General features: G+C 39.5%; 1 protein-coding gene across 1 annotated transcript in view; it reads right to left on the bottom strand.

The window, feature by feature from the left end:
* Window positions 1–26,966, bottom strand: part of MRC1 (mannose receptor C-type 1) — a 100,002-nt gene that overhangs the window by 69,422 nt on the left and 3,614 nt on the right. The window contains exons 2-5 of the mRNA XM_067704498.1: window positions 16,997–17,398; window positions 13,211–13,384; window positions 9,129–9,293; window positions 720–833 (exon numbers count right to left, since the gene is read on the bottom strand). Of these exons, the coding sequence (XP_067560599.1) occupies window positions 720–833; window positions 9,129–9,293; window positions 13,211–13,384; window positions 16,997–17,398 (855 nt within the window). The remainder of the gene's footprint in view (window positions 1–719; window positions 834–9,128; window positions 9,294–13,210; window positions 13,385–16,996; window positions 17,399–26,966) is intronic.

Here is a 26,966-nt window from a genome sequence, read left to right as displayed (position 1 = left end):
TTTCTGTCCTCCAAAAAATGGGAAAGCCGTGGAAGGCTTGATCATCCCCTGTGTTTTTCTACAACTAAACTACAAACTGTCAACAAAACTGCTCATGAATGATTATGCTAGTATGGAATATTACAATCTGTGGCTGGTATTATTTTTAATCCAACTCTAGTCGATTAAAAATAGGAGAAAATGGCATCAACGTAGACCTTCAGATCATTACAACGATGACAGAAATACTGCAAATATCTCATGGCTCAAGATAATGAGAAATTCTCCAGCCTAAAACAATTTAAATTTCTTAAATTCATAGTGTGTGTGCAGATAGAAATAAATATGTACAAAATCTTTGAATATACTATGTAGCATTATATATTATATATATATCATAAATATAAAATCAAATTTTTGAATATAATACCTAGCAAATCAAGGGTGCTCTGCGAATATATACTTTAACAAAGTCCTCTATTGACCTGTGTGATTATCCTTCCAGACAAGTCCTTATCCCAGAAAGCTGGAATAACCTAATGGTGTTAGAGTATTCAAATCTAGTTGGCAGGTTTCAAAGCAAGGTGAGAAATAAACTGTACTTGATGAAATCTCCCAGTTCTTCTCTTTGATATCTACACGTGAGCTGATGAAGGTCTCCGTGGTACCTAGCTAAATTAAACGCAGATGAATCCAACCAGCTTAACGCCACCAAGTTAATCAGACGAGCTTAACCCTACCTGGTAACCAGTTCAAGTATCGGAACGGACTGCCCCCACTCCACTGCCATCCACTGTTGAAACTCAGACTGTTCAGTCCAATCCAGAGTCCGGAAGTCAAGGAACTGGTTAACCCTTTAGGACAAAAGCAAAACAAAAACAAAACTGACATTCAGAAAAGATGGTGAAATCAAACTCAGAATTAGGTACTTGAATCAAAATGTACTAGAGAGAAGTAACGAAGATCGTGCCGAGCATGTCTCCTTTGATCCTCTCCTCAGCGGGAAGCAAGTACAACCATTACCTCCACGGGCACGTAAAGAAACAGAGGTGAGAACACAGATAAGCCAGCAACGGTCTCGCTAAGCGGCTAAGGATCCTTGCTAAGGATCGTGTGAATGTGCTTCTAATTTGGAGAAGACTCTCTTTGACTATCGTCAAACAAAAACATGTTTACTTCATTTTAGAGTAAAACTAAGATTTCTTTTGTACCAAAGTCACCGTTTTCTATCATGAAAAAGTTTAATACACACTTCAATCTATTTCACTCTCATAAGTTATTGCCCGACCTCATATTTTAGAACTTACGCTCAGAATTTTACTCGATGACATTTTAAAACATCCATTTTTTTCCTCATTAAGATGATGATTAAAAACTAAACACTAAGTGCTTGTGTTACTACGAATAACACTTAGGCAGCTAATAAATCATAATTACAATGTTTCAAAGTCTGTGCTAGGCCCGAGATGCAATAAAAAACAAAACAGAAGCAACATGGACCTCAGTCCGCCCAGGTTAAACAACTCTAATGTGTTATTACCTGTAACTTTTTAAAAACCATGGATTTGCTGTTCTCTCTATATTCTTTTTAGTTGATTTAAAAGAATTAATGGAAAGGAAAACTATCGTCTGTCTTAAATAAAATACCAACCTGAAGTGTCTATAAACATAAAGGGTAATCATAAATGGACCACTTTATATCTACTGTTCTCTAGAGTATATATTCCCCAGTCAAATTTTTCAATGGTGAGAATAACCACTTACTATATTCAGGGCACTGTTTTCGCTCGTTTTCAATCCTCACAAACTCTAATTAGGTACTGCCATCTCCATTGTACAGATTAGGAATTTGACACCCAAATAGTTGAGATGACGTGTGCAGAGTTGAAATTTAAACCTAGGTTCTTTTTGGGATTTAATTCCCCGACCAGGGACCAAATCCACGCCCCTGCATTGGAAGCACAGACTCTTAACCACTGGACCGCCAGGGAAGTCCCTAAATCTGGGTTCTTATGACATCAAATCCCAGACCCTTTAGCTCTGATGCAACCAACTAAGCTATCCAAATTCACCGAAATTTTCCCCAATTTTCATTAGCTGATATATACGCACATTCATGTCACAAATTCAAATGAAAGGGGATTACAGTGACTCGATGCCCCAGAATCCTATCTCACATTTTTTGCTCCCCAATGCCATAAAAGCAGAGATCACGTTCTTGGAGAAATGTGACCGGAATGCTGTCAGTTTATTCAGCACCTGGCAGAAAGGCACTGACAAAGGGAGAACCCGCTTGAGGATACTGACTAGGTTGATATTGATTAGGTAGGTTGATGCTTAATGAACTGAACTGAATCCAATACTGGAGCTATTTACTGAAAAGTAAATCCTATTGCGTAATTTCTTTAAAGTAATAAAAATGGGATGAAATTAACTACTAGCATGTAAAAAGTCAGTGAAAATTAATTCAGATCCACTTATCTTTATCAAGTGTTGTAGAAAAAAAAAGTCTGAGTTAGTACAGCTCTTGCCGTTAGGTACTTTATACACTTTGAGAGGTATCTCGTCCAGGGCCTTCATTTTACAGATGAAGAAACTGAGGACAGAGAGGTTAAGAAACTTGTGGAGAGTGAAACAGAGGATGAGTAAATTAGGACTTGCACTCAGGGTTCACTTCGGTGTTTCCAGTGAATTCAACCCTTGCTTAAATTAAATTTGCCTGTGAGTTACTATTATTGATATAATACATTTTCCAGATAAGTTTAGATGTTAGAGCACCTTTAAATAAAGAGCCATGAACTAAAAAGATATTTCTGATAAATGTCATCCCTCCCCAAACAATAGTCCATGGCAGAACTCACTCTGGTCTACCTGTGAAGACTCAGCATTTGGTTCTCCAAAGTTGGAATTTTACCAGAAAATAAAATACTTATTACAAGCTATGTCAAGGGAATGACATTATCAAACGGGAAAATCTTAATATTTCTCTAGTCTTAAATCTCTGCAATGAGCATCATCGACTATGACTGCATTCATTACAAAGAAAGTACTGATAATGAAGTGATAGAAATTCATTCACAGTAAACCAATTTTATAGTTATTCATCTCATTGATGGTTTCCCTTTAGTTCATTAATTATTTTACATAGTTATTAAAACTCTTTTGAGTACTAAACTATTACTTATGCCTCTTTAGGGTAAATTAAAGAAACCAAAAAAAAGGGCCATCTCACCTCATTCATGTAAATAGATAACTTATAAGGTGTCAGGAGGAGATGCCTGTCTACTAGTCTGTACCTTAGAAATGTCATTCTGGGATCAGTGTCATGTTGATACTACATTTTATGTTAATAATTATTCTATTAAATACCATTGAACATTGATTTTTTCATAAATTATTTTTCTTATTGAAATATAGTTGACATACAACATTACATTAGTTTCAGGTATACTACATAGCGATCTGACATTGCATACATTATGAAACGGTCACCACAATAAGTCTAGTAACCATCTGTGCCCATACAAAGTTATTACAATATAATTGACCATATTCCTTATGCTGTGTATTACATCCCCATGACTTTGTTATATAACTGGAAGGTTGTACCTCTTAATCTTCTAACTATTTCACCTACTCCCCACCTGCCCTCCCTTATGGCAGCCACCCATTTGTTCTCTGTATCTATGCATCCGTTTTCATTTTGTTTTGTTTTCTAGATTGCATACGTAAGTGAGATCAAGAGGTGTTATCTGTCTCTGACTTACTTCACTTAGCATAATACCTTCTAGATTCACCCATGTTGTCACAAATGGCAAAATTTCATTTTTTATGGTTGGGTAATATTCCATTGTATGTATGTATATATACCACATCTTCCTTATCCATTTGTCTATCAATGGACGCTTAACGTTGTATCCATATCTTGGCTATTGTAAATAACGCTGCAGTGAACACTGGAATGCATATGTCTTTTTGAATTTGTGTTTTTGGGTTTTTTCCAGGTAAATAATCAGAAGTAAAATTGCTGGATCCCATGGTAGTTCTATTTTTAGTTTTTTGAGGCCCCTCCATACGGTTCCCCACAGTGGCTGCACCAGTTCACATCCCCACTGACAGCACATGAGGGTTCTCTTTTCTCCACATCTTTGCCAACACTTGCCTTTTGTTGTCTTTTTGATAATAGCCACTCTAACCGGTGTGAAGTGGTATCTCACAGTGGCTGTGATTTGCATTTCCCTGATGATTAATGATGTTGAGCATCTGTTCATGTGTATGTTTTCTTTGAGAAAACGTCTCTTCAAGTTGTTTTGGTTTTTCTCGGGCTTTGGGGGTCTATTTTTGATGTTGGGTTGTATGAGTTCCTTGTAGATGTTGGATATAGCTATTCCCCAAAATCAAATATTCTGGTATGTTTTAAAACTTATAATAAAATACGCATATCTAAGTTTTCAAAACTCTGAATTTTTGAACAGAACTGTAGGAATAAATAAATTAGATTTTGCCTGAGATTGCTTAATTAAATTACTACGTTTGGCATGATGGGAAAAGATGATCACTCTTTAAGGAAATTATCCTTTGAGACTCTCCTTATCTACTCTAGGTACTCCTAGGCTTGTTTTGAAGAATTAAATTCAGTAATACTTCTTAAAACAGGGCCTAATACACAGTATATGCCCAATAAATGTAAGCTATTGCTATTATTAATATTATTATTATTGTTATTACTCCATGTTGAATTCGGGTTGGCAAAAAGTGTGATTTACAAACAGATTTCAAGCTTTGTGTTAAATATATCACTTAAAGCTGATGAGTGTCATACACAATTTTTTCTCTAATGTGTTTTTAATTTTATAAAGAAGATGACCAAATTTTCATTTCTTTTTTTTTTTTGAGGTACGCGGGCCTCTCACTGTTGCGGCCTCTCCCATTGCGGAGCACAGGCTCCAGACGTGCAGGCTCAATGGCCATGGCTCACGGGCCCAGCCGCTCCACGGCATGTGGGATCCTCCCAGACCGGGGCACGAACCCGTGTCCCCGGCATCGGCAGGTGGACTCTCAACCACTGCACCACGAGGGAAGCCCCCCAATTTTTTTAGTATTATTACACAAAGCATCAATTCCACATGCTAAACTTTTTAATGTTTAATTTTCCTGCATGTATCGTCTGAAACAGTTTATACCTACTTTTGAACTTAGTTGTAATAGAAGACGTATTACTGTCCAATAGTACACTGTATTGTTCTTTTCTGTACTGTGGTCCAAATTGTTCTCCACCCAGCACCATATGGAAACTGGCAAAAACAATCAAAATAACTAGCCAATTTCACTTCCTATATCTTATTTCAGTTCTATAAATCCTAATCCTATGCATACATAGTTATAAATCTGATTCAGGAACTGAGGATTCAATAGGGTGTTCCAACATTTTTGAGGGTAGAAGAGATGATGAAATGACTCTGGGTGATATAAGAATTGGCCGCTGGGCAGAAGCTGTTAACCAGCAGACAATGTGAAATCAGATTGCCAGTTTAGAATAAATTTACTGGAGCAAGGAGCTGCTGACACCTAAATTAAAGGTTCTCTTTAGTGCTTTGGGGGCCACCAGATCCTTGCTTATTTTTAAGTGAGACCCAGGCAGAGCGTAATGGAAAGACAGTGCTGAATTCCAATTCAGTTATTTTCAGAATGGGTGGCATTAGGCAAAATTCCTACCTTCTCCCTCCTAATCTGTTATCTATAAAGTGGGGACAATATTACTCATTTACAAGGTTGGTGTCAGCTTTAGAAATAAAGCTCAGTGTCTGACACACAACAACTGTTTAATAAATAACAGCTAATTTGATCTCAGAGTCATGAGAGGCTTATACCTTTTAGAAAAATGAAATTCACTACTCAAAATTCTCACATAAAAGAAATCATATTTTAAAAGCGTAACTATGTGTGTTTTTTAAGAAATGTTAGCGCCCTATTTTCCAGAATGGAGTAGATGACAATCCCTCACTCACCCCAGGATTTTCTAGTCTTCCCCAATATATGCCGATAAATCCCAAAGGTCATGAATATCTTCCCTCTAGAAAGCAAAAGTCTGGTTTATTTTTTAAATTCCCCGTCAGACTTTTTTTGTCCCCTAATGCATGGCATTTTTGACTTAAAGAAAAGCAGGAAATATTACAAATCTCATTCGAGAAGTCATTCCTACCCGGATTTCAGTTAAAATTTGCTGACTGAAATTCCGGAGGCTTGGATAAGATTCAAATAAGTATCTGAGGTGAACTCAGCCTCCCAATCTCTTAGGGCTTGTTTGTGCTCCTGGGGACACAGTAATAGCCCTTGCTGATTAGAGAAGCATTTCCTGCAGCCAGAAGGCTGATAGCGGGGCCAGGAATGAGGAAGTGAGTGGCCCAGAGATGCTGTCCTGCTCACAGAGCCTCTTTCCCCTAGCAACTGGGGAAGAGTTCAAAAGTAACCTGTGCTCTGTCCCTTGGCTTCCAGAAAGCCAGAAAACAAGCAAACCTCAGAAGAGTCAAGATAACACAACCCGCAAACAGATTCCTTAAAAAAAAAGCCAAGTGAAACCATTTCAACTCTGAGGTTTCTCTAACCCGTGCAAGCCAGCGCAAATCACACCAGGATTGTCTCAACTCATTCTCTCTCTTCCTTAATCACCTACATAAATTTTGTCTTATCTCTGTCTCTGTTTTCCTCTTTTTCTCCTTATTTTTACACATGGTTGCAAATACTGGTCCCTCTGTACTTTGCCCCAATACTGCATACAAAGACCCCAAGGACCAACACAAAACAGAATCACTGAGCAGACAGAGGCGTAATCCCATCTCTGAGCTCACGAATGCCCATAGTGAGGTCGCATTGCTTTTCTACTGTCAATCTCTTTAATGATGGCTGAAAGAAAATGGTGGCTTGCAGCCTATACTGAAAGCAGAAGATTTTTAAATGTTATACTTGGTACAAGAAACATTTCATTACAGTGGAGCTAGTACTCATGATTTAGTCCTCAGAAATGGACTAGAAAAGTCTTTCTTACCCAATAATGCTTTGTGTATTTCACACGGTGGTGCTAAAAAAAATTCGTGTTACATTTTTTTCTGCCCAAAATAGAATGCAATCAACATCTTCAAATTCAGTTAAAAAATAATAACTTATAGGAGAAGTGTGTTCCAGTTGGTGGAGAGGATCACCCGCAAAGAGCTGGAGAAAGGGAATCCTAGGTGATGAGACAAGGCTGGGGACAGCTCTGTCCCCTGTAACAGTTCACACACACTCTCCCACTGCAGCACAGCAGCCTCAGGTCATCGCCCCCAAGGTCCCCCAGCTTCACAGAGCCGGGGCCCAGGCGGTCAGGCTCCTGAGGCTATGCTCCTTACTCCTGAGCTCTGCTGCCTGCTATCCAGGCAGACGCAATCTGTTGGCTTTGCTGATACAGCAGGTACTGTACCCAGTGCTTTGCCAGGTGGGGTCCCCATCCACTTGCCCTAGAATCACCTGGAAATTTGATAACATGCAGATCCCAGGACCCCACATCATGCGTACTGATCTACAGTCGCTGGGGTTTGCACCCAGGCAGCCTCACTTTAACAAAGTTCCCTGGTGACTGATAAGCAACTTCACACTTAAGAACCACTGTCTTCTCGCCATAAACTGACCACTGGTCCAAACGTGAGGGTGAATTTCTAAACAATGTTTTTTCTTGTGCTGCATCCTCACTTGTCAGTCAGCAAACATCCCTTGAGACTGTCTTCCCGGAAGGTTCTGGGTGAATCTCTTTAGGGGTTGGGAGGACATAAATATTCACAAGACACTCCTCACTTTCAGCCATCTGCCTCTCAAATCCATTCTCTACACAGCCTTCAGTTTGCTTATAATTTGTATTTATTTGCTTGTTTTCTTGTCTATGTGTTTTCCCCATTGGACTTTAAGCTCCATGTGGACAGGACATGGCAGGCTTTGGTCACTGCTGTGTCCCCAGGAGCTAGCACAATGCCTCACACAGAGAAATCACCCATCTTGTAGAATGAATGAATGAATAAAAATCGAATGTATTTATAGTCTTGTAGGGGAAGTGGGACATATGTAAGTAACCACTGTAAAAGTGGTAAACAAATAAGAGAAAAGCAGATGGAAATAGAGAAGACTGCATTTCAACTGTATAAAATGTGGGGAATTCCAGGTACAAGAAATGCCATGGGGACAGATGTGGAGGTGAGAAAGTATGAGACATAGACGAGGAACCCAAAAGTTTTCTCTTGTCAAGACTGCGAAATGCACAAAGGGGAACAGCAGTCAGTGGACAGGTGACAGCCCCTGAATGTCAGGCAAAGGTGTGTTGTTAATTATTTGATAGGCGATGAGAAGCCACTAAGAGTTTTTGAACATGGTGGTCACTGGATCCGAGATACTTTCAGCTAGTAAGCAGGGTCAGGGTGAACGGGAGGGAGGGGCTTAGGGCAGGGAGCCGAGGATGCTCTATCTCCCACACTCGTTTCTGGTCCTGACCTCTCCGCTCCTCAAGCGTGGATTGCAGAAGCTAAAACAGACTCTCTCATCTCAAGCAAACATTAGCCCTTTTCATCTTCACAACCTCATAAGAACAAATGCTAAAAAAACAAACATTGTAGAAAGAGTATCAGTAAGACCTGAAAACCATTAGAGACTGGGAATTTGAAAGACAGGAGGCAAAAGGACGGCTCTTCACTTGTCCCTGTTTGTGGTGGCAGCTCTTCAGTTTATCGTGTTAAATTCTTCCACGCTAATGGAAAACCAACGGCTTCAAGCTATAGACCTAGAATATTTGACCAGTATAGCACCCGTGTCTTGTGTCCAAGAACAGCATCGCTAACTGATTGTAGCATCTTCTACTCTGAGCCCAAATAAATCCTCCGAATCATTCTCAGCACAAGTTCTAGACACTGACACAACTGACAGAAGAAAGTGGGCTCATGAGCTGAAACCTATTCGCCATCCCAGGTGTCTTTTTCGGGGTGCACATTTGTCAAACCCTCTGCACCGTCTGCTTAGGACTGACTCTATCATGATGTCTCAAATGATTCGTGTTGTATGCTTTTAAGTTAAACTATACGGAAATAAAATAATCATGATTTCACAACTCTGTTTTCTTTTCGCATCTTTACCTGTCAGGTATGTCTGCTCATGTATCTCTGTGATGCTCAAGAGTTCGGCATCCTGTTGCTGGCAGCTCTTCCTCGCCTGGTGCCAAGTTAAAGCCGATTTGGAGTTTATCTGGTAGGAAATGCTGGTCAACGGATCTTTATTCCATAAGCTTTCACTGCCCTCGACTGTAAAAGAAGTCAAAAGGAATTGACTACCTTATGCGTGGAAAGAATTTTCAGTGAACAATATCTTTTAAACAATCTTGGTAGCATTATTGCCTAAAGCATTATCTTTCCCTTATTTTCTTTCTTTTAATCAGTTTTAAAGTGACTATGAGATTTTCTTTACTCCTGAAATGAAGAGGGGGAGTTTTCAAAGATCGACCGCACTCCATCTGCTTCATGTGCCTCCAGAAAGACAGGGACTCACCATCTCTATTTTTCCATTAGGACATTTGAGATCAGATGAGTTGGGAAGTGAGGCAAATACACAGACTAAGAATAGAGATGCCAGCCCAACTTCCTTAATCTAGAAAAACAATAATAAAGGGAGAAGAGAAAATAAATATGTCTTCTCTCAGCAACGGATATTTCACCTGTACATTCTAGTTTGGTCTTTTTAGACCAGAGACACAGGCATTAGAGGGGAAGGTCATAGACTCCACAGACAGACTGACCAGGACCTGCCTCCAGACTCTGTCACTCACTGGTGAGTCACCCTTAGTTAAATTGTTAACCACCTCTGGAGTCTCATGTTCTTATCTCTAGCACGTACTAAACATAGGCAGCTCCTGGCAATAGCTGATTGTTAGCTCTTCTTCGCTCAGAGTAAAACACTTTTTAATTCAAAAATTTTTTTTAATTTTTAAAATTTTTACCTTTGCTATTTTATGATTCCCAATATACTCTATAAACGTGGCTACAGTCTAGGAAAGGCCAATAATACAGATGGATAAACATTACTGATGGCATTTTACACATAAGATGTTTGAGAAATGACTCAACAGATGAAATATTTTTGTGTGCTTCATGATATAAAAACTTCTCTTTTGTCTTTTTAATAATGTAAAATTCTACTTACAAGTCATGTGAAGTCATAATCCTTTCATTTTTTTATAAGGAAAAGATTACGTAAACGCAAATTTTCTGAGGAGTATTCAACTTGCTAACAAATTGGACAGTTGTCCGTGTGTATAGAGCCTACACCATATATATGCATACAGCCAACATTATACATACACATATAGCCCACACTTTATATATGCATGTAATTGTGATTCTTTGTATCTGAAGTGACCTTTTTCATATACTTACCACACACTATGATATGAAATTTGTGGTTCATGAAACACCAAAGAGGAAGAAAACTATATCAACATTTCATTTGGGCAACAGCAGACATTTCTAAGACGTTTTAACTATAAAATTATTATATATTCACATAAAAAATATATTTGAATTAGTAATGTTAAATTTAAATTACCACAGTCTGAGGTCTTACTAGTTTAATGTGCAAATGGATTCTTCGCCCTGTAAGTGAGATCACTCAGATGAGACTGGTTTGAGGTTTACTTGAAGTCGGAGCTATTTTAAATAAATATTTTTAGAAATTTGGAGGTTTTGCTTGTAGTGTGGTAGAAAGTGTGAGCTATAAAAGAAGGAGGGGATGATTTTCTCATCCAGAAATGAAGGAAAGGGCTACAAAGGACCAAAGAAAGAAATGCAATTTGCTGCTTCTCTTCATTTAAAGAAAGGGTATTTTGCATTTTCAATCAAGGGATTAAGACCTATTTCTCAATGCATGCATAGGTTTGCTGACTCTGTATCTCCCCAAGTGGTTCAAATTCCCACAGTAAACCAGCGCAACTGACTCTGAAAGCTAAAATTGCAAGCTATGGGCAATTGAGAGAAAGGAGTCTTTTCCTTTTCCTGTTCTCCTGATACTTGAAAATAAACGTCTAAATAGAAGGAAAACATTACAATAAACACTACAGAGGGCAGTGAAGAGCATGTACTGGGTGTCACTAGGTCAACAGCCGGGACCTCGTCTTCCTGTATTGAATCTGCTAGTTTAAGGCTAACATCAAATAAAATGTTCTTTTGGAAAAAACACACAAAGCAAAGACAACGAAAGAGTTTGGGAAAATGCAAAGCCCTTCAAGAAAGGCATGGACTGTATAAAATGTGCTTTAAAATTGTAATGCATGTTGAAATCAAAAGTGTTTTAAATTTCCAGTTATTTTACCTTTACAATGAACTAGGCCAAATATATAATTTGCTTTGGAAGACATAAATTGGAACCAATGAGACTAAAAGCTTATTCTAGAGCCTACCCAGTTTATCTCTAAAACACATGTCTAGCCAAGGTGTTGTTTTTTTTTTAATGATTGGTGGCTGGCCATTTGTCCTCCATTTAATGACTCATTAAATCATACGTGCAGCCAGCAACGTCCCTGTCAGCACCATGTAAGTGCAGGATGTTACAGCTGGACCCGTGAGATCTGCAGCCCCAAGACACTCCATGATAACGGATTTAGAAAATACCATTCCTACAAAGTCCAGAGGAAGATGTTTCTCAGTCACTGAAAAACAAGTCTTGCTTTATCTCATGAGGAAAATGTTCAGTTTTGTTTTCAGACAAAAAGCCTTCTAATATAGAGATCAGACATCAGTCAACCTTTCATGGGAATCAAACCTTTAAAAGTTGTTATAAAACAGAAATGCATTTACCTCACCCAAGAATGGGAGAGCGGTTCCACCATGAACACAGGAAGACTAAGTTTTTGTGAGTATTCACCCAGAACTGAGGGACTGGACCCAGAGGGGAATTACAATAATCTATGGGGCTGAGAAATCAAATTAATTTTTAGTAAGATGTTTAAGGATTAAAAATCAAAAGAGATAAATAAGCACAATTCTTGGAATTCTGTCTTTAACTTGACAGACTAAGATATGTTTGTAAATTGGACCGTTTTTTACAATAACGCTTGGAATACCGCGATGGTATGTGGATGTGTGATCCTGAAAGTTTAGTGGGGTACGCGGCACTGTTGCAACGCAGGTGGTCTCACAATCAGCCCAGACTGTATCTGAGGCTCTGACCCAGCGCCCGCCCCTTGGCAGGACAGCAGGAAACAGGAGCTCTGACCCACAGAGTCTGAAGTAGCAAGTGGTTGGGGGTAAGAAGTTCAGGGGGAAGGAAAGGAAGGCCGATGCTGGCAGCAGGAGGAAGGTGTGGGTGATGGAGAGAGGGAAGCCAAGAACCCTTCCTCCTCTGTCTTCTTCAGCCACATCCCTGCCTTCCAACACGAATGCCCTCGTCCACCCCACCCAAAACCTGCTGCCCTGCTTCTTTATAAATTCTAGAGCATGGAAAGGACACCAAGAATTTTTATGGCCCCCTCACTTCAATACAATGCAATGCCACTTATTCTGCATCATTGCAATAAGACTTACATTTTCATTTTAAAACCCCTCCAAGCATAGACGTAACTGACTTCCATTGAAGCTATGTTAAATTAAATAATAGTCTTCTTAAACTTAATTTAAGAAGAGTAGCATTACTATCATTTTCACAGTGAGGAACCCTTTTCATTACATCGACACAAAACTCAGGAGCCACTCACATCTCTCTCTCTCTCTCTCTGTCCATCAAAACCAAGGCTGTGGCATTGCTTAAATTCTGTTTTTGATCTATAGTTTAATAAAGGTAAATCATTGGGGGGGTTGGAAAATGGGATGCCCACCTGTGGCATTAAGTATATATTGCATCGTATACAGTATAATTTGCCCTGAAGTCTTAGAAAATAACTGACAGTAACAGTGGAATTTGAGGAGAAGTCGTAGTTAGTGAAAATAAAGGGGTCATTTGAGGCAGCCTAGGGCTGAGAGTCAGAAGATCTGTGTTCTTGTCTTTAGCCAATATGGATCATTCCTTCCATTATAAAATGGGACAATGACATCTGTAGAGGGTGTGGTGCGGTATGATGAGATAGGAAATGAGAAGTCACTTGGAGGAAGAAATGTTCTCGATAAACACAAAGTCTGATCACTAGGTTGCATACTAAACGTGCCAAAATTGTCTTGATGATAAAGTTACTTACATTTCAATGGACAATATCCAAATAGCCTATCCACGTCATAATCTGTAGTGGTTCCGCACCAGAGCCATCCGTCTGATCGCCCAGCAGTTGTGCAATCCGCATACCACTTGTTTTCAAACTTGAATGGAAATGCACAGGTTGCCCCATTGGCATTGCCCAGGAGTGTGTACATGGCTAGAAGAGACACATTGACTTGTACTTAGAATGGATGTGAATCTCCTGAACGATTACTTTCCAATCACAAGGTTACTGCAAGGATCGGTCTTACGCTTCTGATCACAGCTCTTACACTAACACAGGGAATTCCTTTGTATTTCCCTTCTCTTGCGACTCCTGTCTTTTGCTGGATACGTGTGTCCTCGGGAAAAACTCTAGCACCACTTCTATGCTGCTGTCTTTTGCAATAAGATTTTCCTCTTTGCTCTCTTGAGCCAAAAACAGTCAGCTCTACGGACAACTTTGACTTCTGCATTTCCTCCAAACAGGGAAAAGGCCATCCTTCCCCTCGATTGGAATCAGAGAATTACTGAATCTCTAGATTGAAAAATAACCTTATAGCTGTGTAACCCAAACACACAGTCAAAACTTCAATCCCCTCCAACCACTCCTGTCCAGCCAGACTCCGCTTGAGTCCCTCAGCAACGGCTACGAGAAAGGGTAGGAACTTTAGCATAAATCTCCAATTCACATCATGGAAAGAAATCACGTAAAACCCTTAGATACTATCTATAATCAGTATTTGTCTTTTTTAAAAAAATGAGTCCAAACAGATCAAAATGTGAAACTCTAGGTTCACCTAGAAAGGAAAGTTGAAACAAATATAGAATTGTGGACTTCCCTGGTGGCGCAGTGGCTAAGAATCTGCCTGCCAATGCAGGAGACATGGGTTCGAGCACTGATCTGGGAAGATCCCACATGCCACGGAACAACTAAGCCCGTGCACCACAACTACTGAGCCTGTGCTCTAGAGCCCGCGAGCCACAACTACTGAAACCCACGCACCTAGAGCCTGTGCTCCGCAACAAGGGAAGCCACCACAATGAGAAGCCTGTGCACCGCAACAGGCAAGAGCAGCCCCTGCTCGACGCAACTAGAGAAAGCCCGCACGCAGCAATGAAGACCCAACGCGGCCCAAATAAATACATTAATTTCAAAAAAAATAGAGAGAATCGTTATGGATCACAGTTTGGCGTAAGTCAAAAGGAAGCTCATATCTCCATTGACAACCAAACCACTCAAGTAGCTAAATGCTCCAGTATGTTCAGTCTACCTTCGTAGGGATGCCTCTTTGGGTGATAATAATCCTCTATATTGAAATATTCAGTCTCTTGTGACAAGTTTATATTCAGAATTTTTTCTAGGTAGGAATACTCTTTTCCTAATTAAGTTTCATAGATTCTATGACTTTAAAAAGTTCTTTAAAGACATCTTGAAAGTCACTAAGATAATATAACATTTGTAAAACACATAGCACAGCATCTAACATATGTAAAGAGCACAACAAAAAAAAGCTACTTACCTCCTTTCCTTTTCCTTTGCTCGTACTTATTTTGTCCACCTTAAAAGCTAGGTTTATTCTCGGTTCCCTCAAAATGACTCTTTTGCCAATTGCCCAGCTGTTAGTAACTTTAAAATGTGATTCTAGCTTTTGTTGCACTAAGTTACAGGACTAATTTTCCGAATCATAGACTGTATAAAGAACATGCTGGATTTGTAATAATTACACCATTGTTCCTTCATATGAAGAAAGCGTGATAAGACCACCTAGGGCTAGTGGTACTGTTCATTCAGCTAGCCAAGGAATTCTCAGGGCTCAGTTTACAGATGTCAATCAGAAATGGCTTTTTAAGGACTAACTTGATTTATTAAACAAAGCACTGATGAGGCCAACTTGACTAACAAATCACGTCACTGCACTCAATTGACTCTTCCTCTTGAGGGCCACACTTCCAATCCTCAGATCTGTCCAAGTCTACAAAGTCTGAGTCGATCACTCAAAATTAAATCCTTGGCCTCAGACAGTTTTCTTCCCCAAGTGTTCTTTAGAGAGACAAAGACTCTGCATACATCCTCTCTGCACTGTCTTTACTTCTAATGCATATTCCAATGACTCGATTGCAAGATCACTCTGAAGGGCTAGATCTTCTAGCAGGAACATCTTAAGTATTGGGAGAGACTTAGGGAGTATGCAAAGTGTGGTCAATGAACCATCTGCATCCAGCCACACAGTATTGATAAAAATAATTCAATAGATCCTAGGTCCTTCCCCCAATATGCTAATTTAGAATCTAGGTGGGGGGGGGACCTTGGGATCTGTATTTTTAACAAGCTCTCCAGGTGACTATTAAGCATCTTAAAGTTTGAGAACCACTATCCTAAATCCTATGCATATTTTTCTCAAAGCAAACAGAAGACCAGAAAGTAGGGGCAGGGGGTGGAGAGAGGACTACAGAACTTCAGCGATATCTTTTAAAATAAAATGAGAATTCTGATCTCTTAACACCAAACTTTCTTGTGTTGGATTCCTCAATTAGAACGATTGTCCCACCTGTGGAATCTGACTCAGTCAAGTTTGGTTCACCCTTGTCCTGCCCTATAATTTTCCGACAAGTTTCTCCTGAAATGCTGTGCTACTTAGGTTGCCTCTTAGGTAATTTCTAAACCTACATTATGTTCAGTAAAAGCCTTGGGATAACTTCTTTCTGAGCCCTCCTTCGCACTCTTCTTCAGTTCCTACTCTCTTCTTCTCTTTATAGAACATAGAAGGAAAATGGAAAGCTGTCAGATCATCACCTTGCAAAGAGCTGAACTCCGATGATCTGCGTACCTGCCGTAAGCTAAGTTCAACCAACATTTGCAGCCTCAGTAACATAGTAATTTTGCAAACAGCTTAATCTCTTGCCCCAAGAGGCAGGCTCTTTCTCTGACCTTGAGGTCGTTCTAGATCACACTTCACAGAAATCAAGTGTCCAAACCTGGAAAGTGGTTACAACATCATCTGACTCAAGAAGCCTTTGTAAAGGGCTTCAAGTTCTTTTTTGGTTTTTGTTTTATCTTTTTTCTGTGCAGCCACTAGAGAATGAAATTTGGCCAAGATGAGAGAAGACTAGATACTCTGATTTTATTTAACCTTCAAGAGTTGAAGGAACCAACTACATATACAATTATTTCCTGCCCCACGGGTGCTACCACTTTCTCAAACAGCAGACTAAAGACGCTGAAGGTTAGTTTATAAGCTAATTCCTTAGCTTTTCTAATTTGCTGATTATTACATAATGTCTCTAAATACCCATAAGGTAACAAATAAATTAGAAACATTTAGAAACCAAAATTGTCAAGATTTCATTTTACACAGTCTGAACTGGTAAAGAATGTTGTTCCACGGATCATCTGTTCAGAGGTAATGTAAACCAAAGGAAAAGAAACATTTCGTTAAACTCTTATCACGACAATCATACAGTGTAAAATGGAAGACACCGGGTCAAAGATTACAGTGAAAAGTAATTTCTAAAAACGGTAACCCACTGTTGAAAAAAAAATCTTAGCAAAAGTTACAAGAAATGTCTTCTCATTAATCACAAATAGCTAAAGTATCATTTAGGACTTTGAACCACATTTACTCATTCACAGAACACAGAAGAGTTCCAGACACAAAAGTAATCAACTAATACTCTTCTAGTCCAGACTAAACAAGAATATGCTTATTTCCTTGAATTCGTTTCCAACCAAGAAGATGAGAAAGACTTGACAGAAAGGAAAAAAAAAAAAAAATCCCAAGCTTCTTACCTTCATAACCTCTAGAGCATAAATCATCTGTGGTTCCGTAAACTTTCCATCTGCTCCATAAGCCTGATCCCTTGTAAAGCATAATGTTCTTTTCTTGTCTATTGCCATAGTTAAAAAATAAATCTTCTCCCTTGATTCCCAAAAGCGTGTCATTTTTGCACTCCCATCTCTGAAATTCACTCTTGGAGTCACAGGCATACAGAGTGACGGCAACCCAGTCACTTTTTGATGGTACCCCTAAGCATAACTTCAAGGCAACGCTCATGATCTGCGATTCAGACACCCATCGGAATTTCTGCGCTTCGCTGTCTGGGTTGCAAACTGCAGTTTGAACTGCACTGGGAGTTAATGCTTCCACACAGCGCCTGTGATCTTCATTGTATATTAAAAATTGCCTAGTGTCTGTTAAAAAAAGAAAGAAAGAAAGAAAGGATGCTTAAGTGGATACATAGGACAAAGACAATATTTTAGGTCAAAAGTTCTCAATGTTTCCATTTCCTGAAAGACCTGTGATCACAGGAAAAGGGTTGAAATTGACTCAGCCTGGGCCGGCTCTGCTCCCTCCGTGGGTCCCTGAAGCTGGAGAGAGACCGGGTTGAGGGGCCTCTTGGGAGCATGTGGCTGGACATCTTCAAGATGTCCTAGTTCAGACAAGGAACCTTATGAAAAGACTTAAATGCACACAAACTGTAGTGGAGTAAACACAAAAGGTAGGTAACGGAGGAAGAAATAATACTCATCTGAGAAAAGCAAATTTGGGGATGAATACAATAATTTATAAAATTAAACACTTGTGTATCCTGGAATAGAATTTTGAAGTCCTACTATCCCTACCCTTTTTGAGATAGATGAAACCTATACCCAGTGATTCTAACTATAACATTAATTAGTAAGGTTTTTCGTATTTAAAAAAACAATTTTGGGCTTCCCTGGTGGCGCAGTGGTTGAGAGTCTGCCTGCCGATGCAGGGGACATGGGTTCATGCCCCGGTCCGGGAAGATCCCACATGCCGCGGAGCGGCTGGGCCCGTGGGCCATGGCCGCTGGGCCTGCGTGTCCGGAGCCTGTGCTCCGCAACGGGAGGGGCCGCAACAGTGAGGGGCCCGCTGACCGCAAAAAAAAAAAATAATAATATCCAGCAAATTTGTGAGCTAAGTATCTTCTGGGAAGCCCAGAGGTCTGGGCAACGAGAGAAGTTTTTTTGTTTTCTTTCCCATCCAACAATAGGTAACTTGGACACCTAGTGTCTTTCATTTCATTGGCATATTCAACCTAACCTCTGCATAACAAAAAGATACAAAAATGCATTTGATAGTGTTATAATTTGTGAAGTTTGCAGTAAAGGTTGAATAAATGTAGGTTTTATATCATTTAAGGTAGTATTTATGAGAGTAACTTTATAAATAACAGTTTTTTTATACTTGTAATTTGGGGCTGGTACTTTAAATAAGTATGTATAGATAATTTATGCTTACAGTACATAGCTGCTAGCTGGCAAAACTCAACTTCCTCTTGACAAAAAGAAAAAAAGAATAAAAAGATCTGGTAAGCATATTTTTGTCCTTTAAATCAAAATTGGTTTCATGTTTCATCATGTAAAGTTTTTTCTTTTTTGTATATTTTTTTAATAGACAAATGAAAGGAACTGACTGTTTTGTGGCACAAATATAAATTAAACACTTTTTGTGAAGTTTAACTAAATTCTTTCTACTTAAGAGGTTCTTTCAAAATGAGCTGGGATAGTATCACAGATGTTTGAGTGTCTGGCTGAATGAGCTTGGTATTTTTTTTACGCTTGATTTCAACTTCAATTTATTTTTTTAATTGATTTGATGGAAGGATAAATTGATTTACAATGTTGTGCTACCTTCTGCTGTACAGCAGAGTGACTCCATTATACATATATATACATTCTTTTTCATATTCTTTTCCATTATGGTTTATCCCAGGATATTGAATATAGTTCCCTGTGCTATCCAGTAGGACCTTGCTGTTTATCCATCCTATATACAATAGTTTGCATCTGCTAATCCCGATTTCAATCAGGTCATCCCAGTGAAATTATCAAAGTAATCACAGTGCCACTAAGAGAGGCCGTTGCTTCCACAAGCCAAATTCTATCTACCGTCCTCAGCACCCCGTGGGGTTGGCTCCACTTACACTCGGAGATCAGTCTTGGACTATCAACTTCAAGGTCATAATGGATCTTTGCCTGAAAAGACTATGTTCTCCGGCTGCATCTGCTCTTGTCTACACTTGTTAGAGACCTCTTGCCTCTGTCTTGCCTGGGTTCCTAATTCAGTGCTCCTTCGAACCTCTGCCTAGATTCCTTGGCTGGGTTCCTCATGTCTGCTGGTTTGATTTCTTGGAATCGGGACTCGCTAGAGCCTGAATTCAGAAGATCTGCTTCTGCTGGCATCTTTGGGATTGACGCCTGTCAACAGAACATGCGGTGTCACCCAAGCTCCGCCCATCTAACTGAAGGCCTTCCCAAGCCTGATCTGTGTGAGGCAAAATGAGGAACTCTGTGCGTTGGTAATAAAATTAAAATGTTAATAATATTTTGTTTTGATCACAGTAAAACCCAGGAAATAAGAAGATAAAATGTTCTTTAGAAACAGTGATAGGATAAATTACCATACACAAATGTAAATGTGCTCATCTAAAAAGGTACTGAACTCTGAAAATGTTACCATAGATATCTGTAGACTCAGCTATATTGCCCTTCACACTTCATTTGTGTTGGCTATTCCACCTGTTATTTTCCTATCTAGACTTACCTTCCACATTTCACAGTTTTTCTCAGTACTATTCCAACAATAAATCTCTCTTCCACCTCCTACTTCAGCCATTTGATTTTACTGTTGAGTGGCCAACACTTAGTAACCGTCTAAATTCAGTCAACCAACGAGTTGATAACCAACCATTTAAGGTAAGGTGCTTGGAAGTCATACTGCATGAATAGTGTTCCTCTTTCAGAATTTTTATACTTACCTGACTTTTATTTCGTGTACTTAATTTTTGTCTGTAGTTCCATCTTAAGCTCACTCTAAATATGATGGTATTTAATGAGCAAACATCCAATATTCTCTTTTTCATTAACGGCACCATCATCCACCTAGATCCATAAGCCAAAAACCTAGGAGTCATCTGGATTTCCAGCTTTCCTTCACTTTCTAGGACAACAGTAGAATCTGTTGGCTCTACCCCAACACATACCATGATGGTTCCTTTTATGTGTCAAATTGGCCAAGACATGGAATGCAAATATTTGGTCAAATACCAGTCTGGATATTGCTGTGAAGGTTGTTTTGGGAGGTTTTTTGCTTTGTGTTCTTGTTCTAGATAAGGTTAACATTTAAAGCAGTAGACTTTTAGTAAAGCAGATTACAGTCCATACTGTAGGTGGGCCTCATCCAATCAGTTGAAGGCCTTCAGAGAAAACAGACTGAGGTACCCTCCAGAAGAGGAAATTCTATCTCTAGATTGTCTTTGGACCTGAACTGCAGTATCAACTCTTTCTTGAGTTACCAGCCTGCCAGCCTCCACCACTGCACGAGGCAATTCCTTAAAATAAATCTCTCCAAAAAGATACTGACAGATAGATGACAGATCGATAGACAGATAGATAATAGACAGATAGATGACAGATAGATAGATAATAGGTAGATAGATAGATGATGGGTAGAGAGAGACACACACAGAGATACACACACAAACACACACACACACACACACACACACACACTCTCACACACACACCCTACTGGTTCTGTTTCTCTGGAGAAACTTGACTAATACAAATACCCTAATCCATTCTTTTCTCTTCACCTCCACTGCTACACCCCAGACTAAGCCACCATGTTCTTCCTCTGATCTTCCTCACTTTGAAACTGGAATCATCAGAGATAATGCCTGATCTCCCAGTTTCCTGGTTGACATGGGCTTAACATGTCACCTGACTCCAAACTGTAAACCCTACCTAATGTCATGGAATGTTTCTACTTAGCCACATAAAAGAGGCAGATTTCTCTCTGTTTTGCAATCCCTTTAGCAGATTGACGGTGCATATCACAGTCGGCTTGAATAGTTATTCAATAATAAAATTATTTTTTTTCTTCTACTTTCAGGGAGAGGTTTTCTAGGTTGGAAGAGATTTTGCTTTTTACCATATCTCTTCCCACATTTAAACCCTTCAAGAGGACCACTGCACACATGGGAAAAAACCCCTCCAGTCTCCATGTCACAGCTTACTAGATGGGGCTCGATCCAGCCCTGCTGACCCTCTGCTCTCACCTCCTCCCACCCTTGTTCTCACTCACCACCTGCCAGCCACAAAGCCTTTCTGCTCCTCAAGAACTTTAAGCTCATTTTCACTGCAGAGACTTTGTATTTCAAGTTCCCTCTTCTTGAAATACTCATTAAGGTTCCAACTCAAGTACCAAATCCTTAGTGAGCTAACAATCCAGCTTTTACTCATTTATTCTCTATATACTATTCATAACCATCTTAAAATATATATTTTTAAAATTTTGTTTACTTGTGTTTTGTCTGTGCCCCTACTGGAATGTAAATTCACTGAGTAGAAAGACTTATCGTTCCAATCCAGTACTGTATTCTCTCTTTTTGGAGCATAATAGTCCCTCAACAAATATTAGTTGAATGAAGAAAAGAAGAGTCATTAAATCTGAAGCATCTCCTGACTGTAAACCCAGATACATTCTTTTATTTAATAGTTGATTAATGATGATGGTTCTATTTCATAAGACTTTTTCCCTTGAAAATTTATTTTTACCAAAGAGTGATTTATAAATGTTTATACTTATAAAAAGAGTACTTGGGGACTTCCCTGGTGCCGCAACTAAGGAGCTGGAGAGGCACAACTAAGGAGCCCGCAAGCCGCAACTAAGGAGTCCAACGCAACGAAATAAATAAATAAATAATTTTTTTTTTTTTAAAAAAAGGAGTACTTGGAAATGAAAAGCTTCTATTTCAATACAAACTTATCTCTTCTTGCTTCCTTTATTTATCTTTGACATTAGGAAGCAGTGCAAGTTTGATATTGCCTTTGCTAGACAATACAAGGAAATGTAAAATCATTGCTTTATGATCCCGCATTCATACATTATTCTTCTCCTCAACTAGTCAACATGTAAGTTTTGCTTTTATCACTGTCTCTGTGCAATGTCTCTGAGTTAAAATGTCATACTTCTTCCTCTGAAAATGATTCAAGACCTTGACCAAAAGACAGCTTGTGGCATTTTTGTCACTATTAACCAGACCAATGTTTCATTTGGATAAACATTCGATTTTTGTTTTCTATACTAATTTTTTTTTGTAACAGAAATATTGCAAAGCTGAACAAATGATAACAGATGATACTTACACATCAGAAATGTATTTACAGAATTGAAGAGACCCGTCATCCATCTTAACTCAATCTTACTAACCTCACACTTATTTTTCAACAAATAGGTGCTGGGCACCATGCTAGCGACAATGCAAAGACAAACCAGACACAAATTCTCTGCCACAAGGAGCCCACACTTCAAGGGGAGAAATATCAAAGGTCAAAATACATTTAGGAAAGAAGCAAGAAGTTTCCACACAATGCCTCAGGTTAAAAATGGCTGAAACCTAGATATCCAATATCACAGGTACAAATTTTCTTTTAAGCACATTTGAACCATTTTAAAATGATAACATTGAGCAAGTCATTAAATTTCCAAACTTACTGGCAAAGGAAGTTACGTTACTAAAGGTGACAAGTTAGAGATATAACTATTATATGCTGCACTTCCGTATATGTGTTTAGGCTTTCCCCACCATCAATACATAAAATGCTGACATGAAAGCATAAAAGCTAATAACTTCTGGAAGACAGAGAAGCTGGATAAGAGGAAAATAAGTGGGTATTCTGTAGCAGATGCTACCAGAACCATTTCTTCCTGCCTTTTGCCATTTCAGTGAGCGCCAGCCCCGGGCCCCAGTGGCATCACCACATCTCTGGGCCGGGGGGCATTTTCTGGCCATCAGAGAACGCTTCACACACTGCGAAGGCCAGTAGGGTCAGAGAACGAACTCCTCCTAGGAGTAGCCCTTTGCCGGTGACCAATGGCTACAGACGAATAAACAGCCCCAATCTTTGCACCGTGGGTAGGATGATTCTGAGGCGCACATCCTACATTGTCACCCAGGGCACCTAGCAAGGCTGAGCTACAGCTGTCCACAGGGGCCATGGCTCCTGGACCCACCATGGACCAGCGGCCTTTATTCTGGTCTCAGGTCCGCACCCTTCAGCTAGTCTTTCCCAGGACTGGCTCCCAAATAAACTACTTCACTCAAATCATTGTCAGAGGTCACCACCTGAGCCATCCAGACTAAGAATCTATCTATTAACCCCTATAAGTGAATGTACACCCACAGATGTGTCTCCAAAGAACTGAAAGTAAGTTAATAAATAAATATTTATTTTTATAAATTTATAATGTTTATAAGTTAAAAATAAATATTTATTATGAACCTAGTATATGCAAAAAAAAAACTACAACAAGTGCTGGGGGCAGGGGAAAAAACTAAGTATCACACTATTAGGTTTAGCGATGTTGAACAAAAGGATAAAGGAAAAATTGAGAATGATTTTATTTACCACTTCAATCCTTCATTCATTCATCAAATCTTCAGAGAACCTACTAATTTAAGTCCCTGCATTTGGCTATCTGGGGAGGTCCAAGTATGAATCCAATATGGGTTGTGACCTCAAGGAAAGAATAGAGGCTGGGAAAAGGAACTCTGCCAACTTCCTGCCTCCCCTCCTAAAGACAGGGATATCTACACCCTCCCTGGGTTCGTTCACTCCCATCTCAGTAGCTCTCCCTCAGCCTGCTGATCCCTTTACCTGTGTCCTGGATTCCATCCCCTCCTGAGGCTCTACTCACTATCCTTCCCTTTCTCCCCTATATCCTCAACCTCAAAATGCCAGCCTCTCCCCCAATTTCAAGACAAACAAACAAAACCTGTAGGTAAGATGTTGACGCTACACAGCTTTTTCTTCTTCCACCCAACCACACTAATTAATCTTTATGTATCATGTTCACCTGATTGTGACATAATCAGAGCTGTACTGCTCACTGGCTGTGTGACCTTGGTCAAGTTTCTAAACTACTCTGTGCTGCCTTTTCGTCCCCTCCCCCGACAAAGAATGAGGAGGAAAGCACAGGACCTGCTAGTTGTTGTGAGAAGTAAATGAGATCATCTAAATAAAGCACTGAGAACGGTTCCTGACACAGAAATTGCTTGATACATGTAAGTGTATTCTTATCACTAACTTGGGAAAATCAGTCTTAAAGGCAATGTGAAATGGTCCAGAACAGGATGAAACCAGAGAAACAGAGAACCTTTGCAGCAGCCCAAAGAGAAGGACAGAAGGACAGAGACAATGGAGACCCCCAGAGTTTCCAGGTGACGTGGTGGAGAGAGGTATATTCTTCTGGGTCAGCAAACTTGCAGGCAAATGCTCGTTCCACCGTTCACTAGTTGTGTTGCCTTAGTTAATCATTCTAGTCTCAACTCCAGATCTGTAAAATGAGTATAATAATGCTCTCTGACAGAGTTGCTTTGAATTTTCTAAATGAGATAATTTAAGCAAAGCACCCAGCATACCATTTTGCAGAGAGTAAACCTTCAAATGTTAGTGTCCTCTTTCCCATCTCCAAGTGAAAAGTCTACACAATTGATACAAAGAGAGGGACTAAGTAAGTCCTTCTTTGACAGACTGTTGTTTTGAAGCACGTTTATGTCTTTCCTGATGGACACACTCCAGCTGGTAAATTACATCTCCTTCTTAGCCTCAGAGCCAAAAGACCATGGTCAAGAATTAGCTCTGGTCCTTAACGGCTAGCTGACTTCCAAGCCTCAGTTTCCTCGTGTAGTAAAATGCGGACTGTAACACCCGCCCAACCCATCTCACTGGGATCTGATTAAGGATCTGATTAAGGAACTGCAAGCAATTACTTAAAGTGATTGAAGCTCTGAAAGGGCTCTGTGACCTTATCTTGGTCTGTAATTAGAAGAACCTGTCCAACAGTGCTTACTTCTCTGTCAGTTTCCATTCCTTTTGAAAGGGCACTTGCCTTCCCATCTCCTTTTACTTTCACTTTTATTCTACGTGATTTCCACTAGTTCCCTCTATGGACCCATGTAACCATATGGTATTTCCATTCAATAAAGCTTGATGGTTGCCAGGAGGCAAGAGGACACTGCCGTTCTCACATCGACGTCCGTTTCCCTCTCTCTGCCATGCAGATAACAAACCACTTCAGAAGTACTTTCCTGTGCAACTCCCCTTGTGATCTGTGATCTCCTGGTTCTCCCTTAGCTGCTCAAGGTTCAGTCTCAGACTGGGTTTCAGGATCAGTGTCATCACTGTAATCTCCAGGTCCCTTTGAAGACGAGGGTCTTTGTCTTAACTGAGGTTGAGTGTATTTGATTCTTTTTTTTTTTTTTTTGACAGGTTACCTTCTGTATTTTCTTTTTTTAAAACTTATTGAAGTATAGTTGATTTACAATGTTGTGCTAATTTCTGCTGCACACAGTGATTCAGTTATACACATATATATATTCCTTTTCATATTCTTTTCCATTATGGTTTATCACAGGATATTGAATATAGTTCCCTGTGCTAGACAGTAGGACCTTGTTGTTTATCCATTCTCTATATATAATAGTTTGCATCTGCTAATCCCAAACTCCCAATCCATCCCTCCCCCACCCCCCTCCCCCTTGGCCACCACAAGTCTGTTCTCTCTGTCTGTGAGTTTGTTTCTGTTTCATAGATAAGTTCATTTGTGTATATTTTAGATTCCACATTTAAGTGATATCATATGGTATTTGTCTTTCTCTTTCTGGCTTCTTTCAAGCGTATTTGATTCTTTAAAGCTCACACTTAACCAGTGGTGACTCTTCCTACCTAGAAATTAGGTCCAACACTCTCAGAAGCCACTGAAATGTCACTCAACAAAGCAATTGTCTTCTTGCCTATATCTGGAATATCCTACATCCACAGATCTTCATCTCTGAATTATAGAAAAATCAGAGGTTATTTGGGACAACAACATGAAAAATAGACAACTATAAGAGCAATTGAAAAAAGAAAGGTGACAAAAATTTGGTTTTGGTCAACAATGTCTGAAAGTATGTCTTAAATCTGGTATCCAAAACAAGTCATATGTATGAAGGAAGAAATGAGAGACTAGAAATGAAGAAAAGTTAGAAAGAAAGAAAGGAAGAAAGGAAGGAAGAAAGAAAGAAAGGAAGGAAGGAAGAAAGAATGAAAGAAAGAAAGAAAGAAGAAAGAAAGAAGGAAAGAAAGAAAGGAAGGAAGGAAGAAAGAAAGAAAGAGACAGAAAGAAAGAAAGACAGGAAGGAAGGAAGGAAGGAAGAAAGAAAGAAAGAGAAAGAAAGAAAGAAAGGAAGAAAGAAAGAAAGACGGAAAGAAAGAAAGAAGAAAGAAAGAGAGAAAGAAAAAAGAGACAGAAAGAAAGAGAAAGAAGGAAAGAAAGAAAGAAAGAAGAAAGAGAGAGATAGAGACAGAAAGAAAGAAAAGGAAGGAAGGAAGGGAGAAAGACAAGAAGAAAAGTAGAAATATTATAAGGAAAATTTTATGAAAAATGAAAACTAGTAAGGGAATAGGCAGTGGGCAACTGTTCCCTGAAGATGTCCAAGATTGGTATGAAACCAATCATCTGTGGAGCAAAAACGCATTGCTTCTGTTTGATAGAAAGAACGCTGCCCTGGGAGTCAGCAGGCCTGAGCATTCAGCAGGTTGTGCCACTAACCAGTGAGACCCTGGAAAGATCACTTAACCTGTCAGGACCTCAGTCTTCTTACCAATAAACGAGGAGGTTGGATGCAGTACAGCAGTGGGCTAGAGGTCACATTCACTCTGTTAGTTTTTGGGTTTTTTCACCCTC

Source organism: Pseudorca crassidens, chromosome 1 (genome assembly GCF_039906515.1).
Source record: "Pseudorca crassidens isolate mPseCra1 chromosome 1, mPseCra1.hap1, whole genome shotgun sequence".
Classification (NCBI taxonomy): domain Eukaryota; kingdom Metazoa; phylum Chordata; class Mammalia; order Artiodactyla; family Delphinidae; genus Pseudorca; species Pseudorca crassidens.
Note: the sequence above shows the minus strand (reverse complement) of the source record. Positions and strands in the feature narration are given on the sequence as shown.